Below are 9,354 nucleotides of genomic sequence, written 5' to 3'. Positions count from 1 at the left end.
TTCTTCTTTCTTTTTCCCTCTTAATTTAAATCCCTTCATTATTTATCCGCACAAAGTGCACGGATATGCCTAAAAGCTTCAATTTGTCTTATCTCTCAGTATTCTCTGTTTCTTTTTTTGTTTTTTCAATTTTTTAAATCCTGTCTCTGATCTGTTCAACTTTTTTTTTTTCTTCTCGTTTTTGTATTTTTCTTGCTTCCACCCAACCAACCACTCACTACCTTGGTTACTGCATGTGGGTTTGTGACACTTTCCTTAAATTTGATGTGCTTTCTTAGTTTTCGATCCTGTTAAGGATAAACTAGAGTGTGTTAAAAAAAGGGGGTTAGTATAAAATGAGTAGCACATGGCTTTTTGGGATTTGATGATGGGATGATTTTTGCAGGATGGAAAGCTTCCGAAAGCGACTGACAGTAAACATGGTATGAAGCTATAAGGAAATGATTTTTTTTGCTCTCGAAAAATCTCATTCCCTTGGTGCAAGGTGCGTAGTGGGGGAATATTAATGGCGATTTTTTATAAATATATTATGTGTTTGACAGGTTCGCAGGGTGAATCCGGTCCCACTACACCTTTGCCAGACAAAAAGCTCTTGCTGTTTATCCTTGATAGGCTTCAAAAGTATGACTATTGTTTCTTTCTCCCTTTTCTTTTTTTCCCCTCCTTTTTTCATCCCGGGTTTTGTTCTTTTACTTGAGAATTTGACAGATTGTGTTTTCTACTGTTCATCCATTTTGCAGAAAGGACACTCATGGGGTATTCTCTGAGCCTGTGGATCCAGAAGAGGTGCTTGTTTTTCTGATGCTTGCATATATATGATATTTCGGTTCTGGAAATCTGAATTCCCGTAACTTGAGTTGACATTAAGAAACACTGTTGATGCAGCTTCCTGATTATCATGATATCATTAGACACCCTATGGATTTTGGAACTGTGAGGAAGAAGTTGGATGGTGGACTTTACACCAACTTGGATCAATTTGAGGTTGGTGCTGTAGTTTTTACCCGCTTTTGTAGAAAATATATGGGACTTGCTTCTGAGATCAAAGTCCCGTGAATTTTAGCTCGTTTAAGGAGGTTGTGTGGTCCACTTCATGATGGATGAACCCTCCCCGTCTCTGTTTCCTCCTCCCTCTTTTCACCAAATTTGTATCAGTTTTTCAGTGACCTCCAAGGCTTTGTCCAGCACTACTTTCTCTTTTCTTCTCATCCTTTTATGAATTCCAATCCATTCACTCAGCCAGCTGTTGTTGTTTTCGTTTTGGGTGCTGGTTGTTATGTAGGAAATTGGAAGTTGTTTTAGTCCAAAGACTGAAAAAAATTGGCAAACCAAAAGAACTGTTATTTTTGGTGTTGGATAATATTTCCACTTGGATTTCATGATTTTTTTTTACTAGTTTTGAATACTACTCCCATCATTTATCTAGAAACTTCAGCCTTTTGTATTAAAGGTTTATTGTCAAATAGTGCTGAACTAAGTCCTGATGTGTTATCATTATTGATCTGTAATTCTTTTTCTATTGTTTGGCTTGACATCATTATAAACCCAAGCCTTGACTGTCATTTGCCTTCTTACCTATTTAGACACACTGATTGCTAAATTTTGGTAAATTACCTTGCTCATCATAGCAGATTTTGCATTTTTTTAATACTTATATACCTTTCTGGTAGCTTAGGCCATTCGGATGGTTTGGATTTTTCGTACTACAATTGATCTTTGAGTTAGTATTTCTTAATAGTCTGATAAAATTTTGTGACACTGCTTCATTCTTGCAGAGTGATGTGCTTCTGATATGCTCAAATGCAATGCAATATAATTCACCAGATACTATTTACTATCGACAGGTTTGGTGAAGTCTTGAAACTATATTAATTTTGATTTTTTATTAATTGTTTGTTATATTCTGAAGACCGAACCTTTTTCTTAGGCTCGCGCCATGCAAGAAATTGCAAGGAAGGACTTTGAGAATCTCAGACAAGATAGTGATGATAGTGAACCACAACCCAAAATTGTGCAGAGAGGAAGGCCACCAGGCAAGCACAATAGGAAGTCACTGGCCATGTCTCCCGCAGAGCGCATTGCTCCTGAATCTTCATCCGATGCAACCCTTGCTTCTGTTGGGGATATTGCCAGTGGCTCCAATGGTTATAATCTAAGAAAAGTGCTTAGTAAATTTCAGCCTGCGGATTCATCAACTAGGGCCTCCCACAACAATTTTAACAGTGGAGGTACAAGCTGGACATCTGAATGGGAGAATGAATTTCCAGGTTAGCATGTGGATCAACATCTTCCTGGTGCTTTTTCAGTTCCAACTTTTTGACCCTGGTTAAACAAATTCCCACTATTATATTTTTCTTGCAGCTTCTGTTCTAAAAGCTGTGTTAAGGTACGGAAAGAAGCAGTTTGCGGTTGATGAGACCAGGCGTGATACTTACAATTGTCCAGTGCCTTCACGCAATGAACCACCAGTATTGACTACAGTTGAAGATGAATTCAAGCAACTACTTGCAGTATGAACTTTTCTTATTGCTTTTTCTCTTTTTCTTGTTTTCCTGAACTAGATAAAACAAAATTGGAAGCATATATCAAGTATAAAGTCATCTTTTGCTTCTTACTTAGTTTTTTTTTCAACATCAGGTTGGTTTACATGCAAAGCATAGCTATGCAAGGAGCCTAGCCCATTTTGCTGCAGATCTTGGTCCTGTTGTTTGGAAGATTGCTTCCCAGAAAATCAGCAGTGTTTTGCCAAAAGGACATGAGTTTGGTCCTGGATGGGTAAGTGAAGATGAAGTGTCAGAGAGGCAAAATCTCCCAGTTTGTGATGAAGAGAGAACTTCAGACCCTTGTTTACCAGAGGATCATAGAAGTAATTTTTCTTCTTCATCTGGATCATTCCTTGTTTCAAATAGATCATGCTTACAAGGTGGTGAAATGGTAATTAACAGAGAATTGAATTACCAAAGTGAGTTGAATCCACTCAGCAGGGCTAGTGGTGGTATGNATGATTTTGGTTCAGCTGGCCGGTTAGGTTCAAATGTATCATCTCAAATGAAGATGGTAAGACTTGCTGACTTAACTGGTTCGTCCTCCAGTGTTGGAAATGTTCCCCAGATGTTAGACACGGATCACATAAACAGCCTTCCTAGCCACACGGCACCGACCATTATTAATCAGCCTCTTAAGGCTCAGGTTTTAAACAAGTTTAGTCAATTAGATTCCAGTAATTTGATGGCTCGGGAATCTGGATTCGAGCCACAAAGTTCGTCGCAAGGATATGCTGGAAAAGTTTCATGGCCGGGCATGGAAGTTCCCATTCGACACAATTCTATTTCCCTCGGAACATCAAATTCATCTAGTTCCAATATGGAGACCGGTTCTCAGCTGCATCCAAATTTGGCATTGCAGCTCTGATTATATACTATTTTCTCCCATATGATGGCTCCATTTTTTTTTTCACCCTTAATCATTTTAGTTTTTTGACTTGATATTTCAGCTTTCTATGCAAACAAGCTTAGAGTTATAGTGCGATTAACACCGGCCTAGGTCTTAGTCTCTTAGACTTGGGTGATGTTAAATGATTAATGATTAATTCTTCAACCGAGTTACTGCCGTCCTTTCATATTCAATGTAGCTAAAGGAAATAATGGAGACTTGCTACAGCCAGTGACTCAAAAACTTGCTCTTGTATTTCAATATTAGTCCCCTACACATTTGTACAGTTCTTTTTTCTTTTTTCGACAATCTGCACACTTGACTCTGATTATTTTGTTTCTAACGCAAATTCATTATAATCAAAATGGTAATTGTAATTTGTAAGAGGCTGAGTGATTGAGACAATGACTTATTAGGATAATTTTTTCCTTTCCGTTTTTTAGTGGATGATGGTTTCTTTTCTGTTGAAATTTGTTTGAACCTTTTTCATGTTTTACACGACTCTAGCTATAACATATAAATCTAGTAAACTTTTAATGTCACAATCAAGAAGGCATAAATCCTTGTCTAGCTTATCATAAGAGACCGTATAATATGACTTTAGGTGTGTATCCTTATCATGTTGTCACTTACATGTGCTATGTGTTTTTTCTTTGCGAATTTTTTTTTTTTTGGTCATGATGCGAAATTATTTGAAGGCATGTCATAAGGTTCCTGATTGAAAACGCAGAAGCAAAATATATGTTCTCACTCTCACTAAGCAAAAGAGGGAGCCTAGCTTCATTCTGGTAACGAAAACGAACATGCAACATCGAATGCCTATTTAGCACGATAAAAAGGAGAGGACTTAAAGAGATGCAGAGGATAAAAAGCCGTGTAATATTTGTCACATTTTGAGTGTGGTCACTTGAGGTTATCTCTTAAAATTGTTAAAAGATAAAATTTATTGATTTGATTTGCTTTGCGTTTAAAATAATCTCTGTGGAGGTGTATAAATAATTCACTCAAACAGTATTCATTAGCATTGTAGTTAGTGATAATAGAATTCTATATAGAAACATTTTCACAAGTATAATAACTACCAATTAACTTAAGATGTTTGTTTACCCATCAAAACTAATATGGAAACTTGAAGCTGGTTCTTAAAAGGATTAGGGAAGGACATTTTAATGTAGTGGCCTATATTAGTGTCCTATAAAAAGTGTGTAAATTTGCAAAATTCTACTTTAAAGTTGTACTAATTACAAAAGGGCCTGTCAGATTAAGTAAAAAATTGATGAAGTATCAGTTGAAGACTAATTATATCCTTTTGATTAATTTTTTGAAAATATTAAACAATTTTTTTAATATTATGAAGAAATCATATTTTGGTATCAGTATTAAAAGATAAAAAAACCTCTTTATTTTTAAAGTTTTTTAATTGTATTACAACTTAAAATTTAATTTCTATTTTAAAATATTAAAATATCTATAGAATTCATATTAAAAAAACTAAAATATTTGTTAATTACCATTAAATTTAAAATACCAAAATATTCTTTATGTAATAATTTTAAAATTACTATAACACATTTTATATGAATAATTAATATTATTTGATTTATTAGCAATTATAAATTTTAATTTAATTTTAAAAAGGTTAAAACATTTTATAGTTAATTTTAAAATACCAAAACAACTTTTTTAACCATTAACCTTAAAAAACTAAAATACCATTTTAGAATAAAAATTGTATTAAAAATTGTAAATTTAAATTCGAAACAGTTAAAATATCATATAATTAATTTTTAAAATGACAAAATAATATTTTAAGGTTAATCTAAAAAAATTAAAATACCATCATAGATTAAATTCATATTGTTTAATCGTATTAGAAATGAATGACTAACACATTTTTAACAAAAATGTTTTAAATCTTTTAATGAAACTGTTTTTAAAAATGAACAAGTGATTTAAATTTGCAGTGTTTCTCTTATTAATGATGTTTCTCTTATTAATGATGTTAACACGTATGGAGGGTGGTATAAAGTTCAAAAATATGAATTTTAAAATCTTTTTAAATACACGTGATGATCATATGAGTGTAGTAATCATGTAGAAGTTAATTATTTTTTTAATCATATTTTAAAATGATCTCATATTTTTCATATATTCTGAATTTATCCTAATTCATTAAGAACCTTAAAAGTTAAAACATTTTCTCCACGCTAAAAACTTCCTCAAAACTTATATCATTAAATAAGATATTCGAAAAGAAAGAAAGAGAGAGATGCTCTGTATGAGTTACTTTGGCAAAGGTCCTGTAAACTCTGCTTCTTGGGGCTTTAAGAGTGTGAAAATTAAAAGGTGTGACAAATATAAGTAGGAGAAGTCAAGAACACAATAAGAATAAGTATGAACGTATATTTTTTTTTTGCTGACTAAGTACGAACGTATTTAAAAGAAAATAGTATTTACGTGTATTTAAAAAAAATTATTTTTTATTAAAATACAGTTGAACACAATAAATTTGTCTCAGACGAAAGTTAATGGATATTGTATCTAAAATTTATCTTAACCACACTAATTCATCAAGTGTATGTGTTTCATAGGATGGAAATAAAAAAAAATCTCATTCAACCCACAAGAATAGATGGAACATCAGCTCTACTTAGCTCGTCAAAAACAAAAAGTAAATCTACAACAAAACACCACGTCACCACCACAATGAACCAATTCCAACCCACATTCTTTCGTAATTTTCCTAACAAATGTTGGAAAAAGAATAAAAGAATCAAGAACTGGTCTGGTCAGCTATGCGTGGGTATGGTTGGGACTAAAGGAGCCGAACCACTTTTGGGTAAATGATTTAAGCCTCTCATCCCTAACCTCACAGAACTTGGTGGCCCAGTCCTCAGGCTCAATGGCCTCATGGCCCAGCCCAGGAGTCCTATCCTTAGAATTTAGATTCACATTTTGCCTCCAATCTACAACATAAGCAGAGACCCTTCTCCGAAACTTGTTCTTAAACTCATCCCACGCTTGGTACTTGTAGTGGTTCACCACCCATTTGTCCAACCCTAATTGAATCGACACGAACCCAGCCTTGTCGTTCACCATAAAGTGATGAATCACGTTCCACAAGCTGGGATTCACTGCATCCACCAACACCATAGACTTGTGCCTCTGCTCCACCTTTCGACGACACGTGTACCCTTGCGTCACACCTTCCAAGGGGTGTACCTTCTGACTCGATGGCCCAAACTCCAAACAATTCACCGAAACCTGCCCTACATGTTTTTCTCGTGGCACCATCGATTTCAACGAAGGAAACTTTTCATGGCCCTTTCCAACATTACCCCAAGAAGGAGAGAAAACAAATTCGTCAACGTCCACGTACATGATCCATTTGCACATTCCCTGGGACTTGGAGTATAGAACACTGTGAGAAAACCCAGCTTCTTGAGTCTTGGGCCAGATCCAAAGCAACACTGAGATGTTGTAACCCTCTCCACGAAGCTCGTTGATCACCTTTTTCAAGTCATCATCGCTTCCGTTGTCGTACAATAAAAAATTGTCAATGCCAACCTTGGAATGGTACATCACCCACTCTCGTAAGAATTTCGCTACGTTGTAAACCATGGTGCATGCGCATATCTGATATTTGGGCCGGGCGTGAAGCGAATTGGGCTTCTTATTGGGCCTACGAGTGTAATAAGCCACAGAAGGGACAAGGAGGTTTCCGGCAATGATCTCGAGTGAAACGGTGATTCTCTCGGGTCCTTGTCCAAGGCCCAATTCCAATGGATCCGGGTGCGGGCAACGGAACACCTCCTGGACGGAGCTAGTGACGGTCGTTTTGACGGTGTTACGAATTCCGTCTCCGAAACTGAAGACGCAACGTAGCTCGTTTGGGGAACGGTCGTTGCCCTGGCGACTGTTGACGCCTTTTGCGAACAAAACGACGTCGTCGTCAGTGGAGAATGACTCGTAAACGAAGAAGTTCCATCTCAGGAGTTCCGGCGCCGGCGAAGACGACAAGTCCGGTGATTCGTTGTATGAGGATGACGCCACCAAGTTCGGCTGAGAGAATATACGACGGCGACGAACTGATTCCGGCATGACGCACCTGAAGGTGGTGCGGTTGGTGAAGGGCAAAACGGCGAAGAACTTGGCCGGAGACCTTTGGTTGTTGCGGAAAAGGCAATGGTAGTTGTCATCGCGATCAAGAGGAAGAGGAGGTAAGGGCGTGTTTGGGGAGACGATGAGAAGGATCTCCCAATCGGGGAGGAGAACGGAGTCGGAGACGGAGACGGAGAAGGAGAGGGAGGAGACGTTGACGGAGGAGACACGATGTGCTATTGGATGAGGGAGGAGGCCATCGTTGTCGAAGTTGTTAAGGAGGGCGCGCTTGTTGGAGTGGTGGAGGAGGTGGTGGCGGTTGTCGAGGTTGAGATTGAGATGGAGGGAGGAGGAAGAGATGGCATTGCGGGAAAGGTGAAGGGAGAATATGGAGAAGAGGAGAATGAAGAGGAGGCAGAGAAGAAATGTGCCGGTGGCGCGTGTTGATCTTCTCCGCATGGTTTGAATGGAGAAGAGACACACGCGCGAGCGGGCGGTTGTTATTGGATTAATGAATGGAAGGTGGTGAAGGCGGAGAAGGAGGATGAAATAAAGGAAAAATGAATGAAGATTATGGAAGAATGATTAATAGGTTGGCGGACATCTTATAATTAGAAAGCTAGCTAGGCATTGAAAGGTGATACATGACTACTATAGCATTAGGTGAGTGTTGTCATTGTTTTATTTTCTGTGAGAGGGGTGAAATGAAAATGTCAAACAGAACACACACGTAAGTAGAGGGATGAGAGAAGACACAAGAAATTTGTATTCAACACAGTTCAAAAGTGATTCGAGGAGTGATGAGTGGGTAAGCTTAAGTTGCGGCCTTGCACCCAAGGCAACATCGTTGTTTCTTCTTCCGTGGGCATGCATATGCTGCCTTCTGGCAAAGTATCTTTCTTTTCAAATGCTTTGTCACGTTGTTTCTAATCACAAATTCAAATTTATTCTAATGCTAAGTGGGATTATTTGGATGTGACAAATAAATCTTTATGAGCATTATATGACATACTAATAAAATATTTAAAATAATATTAAATTATATAATTCGAACATTAATTTTAGATAGATATTTTAACGAGGATGTCTTCATATGAATTTTAATATGGGTGTGAGAAAACAATTTTTTTTTCGAAAATGGCTCAATATCGTAACAAGCTTTTCTGAAATTGTTGGGGGCATTTTGGTCTTTCAATTGTAAATACTAAACGGAGCATAGTTGTTAGAATTGAATCAAACGGATCAGATTACTAGATCATTGGTTCAAGTTCAACCGGTGAATCACTAGTTGAATGGTTGATCCAATCCTATTTAAATAAAAAAAAAAAGTCAAAAATTTAAAATTAAAATTTAAAATACATATTTTCACTAATAGGAAAAGCTACCAAAAGTACCTATGAAGTTTACGAACGCTGACAAAAGTACCCATAAACTAAGAAAATTAACGCTGTACCCATGAAAGATGGATTCCGTATGACAAAAATATCCAAATCTTAATTTTTTGTTGCTTTTTTAATAAAATTCCTAAACTACCCTACACTCAACCTCAACTCACTTTTTCAACCTTTCATAACTCAATTTGCACCAACTTTTGCCATGGAGTGCAAAACTATTCCTACAACAAACCAGACCGAAATCAATGGTAGTGGTGGTGGTGGTAGAGGATCGGACCTCAACCGATTCACTCATAAGTTTATAATCCATACCCAAACCAAATTAATCAAATACCAAAAAATACTCAAAATATAAATTTTCAAATCCATTCATCCAATTTCAATTCACTTTAGCAAAATTAGAAATAGAAAAAGTCATCAACCATAA

The 9,354-nt window shown here is 36.6% G+C and overlaps 2 protein-coding genes across 2 annotated transcripts in view; one reads left to right on the top strand and one right to left on the bottom strand.

The window, feature by feature from the left end:
• LOC107609642 overlaps positions 1-3,816 on the top strand; it is a gene marked incomplete in the record, with an annotated part of 4,422 nt that extends 606 nt beyond the window's left edge. The window contains 9 exon segments of the mRNA XM_016311645.2: positions 386-422; positions 543-621; positions 741-786; positions 886-984; positions 1,776-1,844; positions 1,928-2,267; positions 2,362-2,510; positions 2,638-3,000; positions 3,003-3,816. Coding sequence (XP_016167131.1) covers positions 386-422; positions 543-621; positions 741-786; positions 886-984; positions 1,776-1,844; positions 1,928-2,267; positions 2,362-2,510; positions 2,638-3,000; positions 3,003-3,411 — 1,591 coding nt within the window.
• On the bottom strand, positions 6,053-8,368 carry LOC107607469 (glycosyltransferase family 92 protein Os08g0121900). Its single transcript, XM_016309420.2, has one exon. It carries the CDS (start codon positions 7,990-7,992, stop codon positions 6,226-6,228), a length of 1,767 nt encoding a protein of 588 aa, XP_016164906.1. The 5' UTR covers positions 7,993-8,368; the 3' UTR covers positions 6,053-6,225.

This window comes from Arachis ipaensis, chromosome B07, assembly GCF_000816755.2.
Source record: "Arachis ipaensis cultivar K30076 chromosome B07, Araip1.1, whole genome shotgun sequence".
NCBI classification, from domain to species: Eukaryota; Viridiplantae; Streptophyta; class Magnoliopsida; order Fabales; family Fabaceae; genus Arachis; species Arachis ipaensis.
This window is presented reverse-complemented; position numbering and strand designations above follow the sequence as displayed.

Excerpts from the sequence above, each read along its gene's own strand:
- LOC107607469 (XM_016309420.2), bottom strand. The coding sequence starts at position 7,992 with ATGCGGAGAAGATCAACACGCGCCACCGGCACATTTCTTCTCTGCCTC.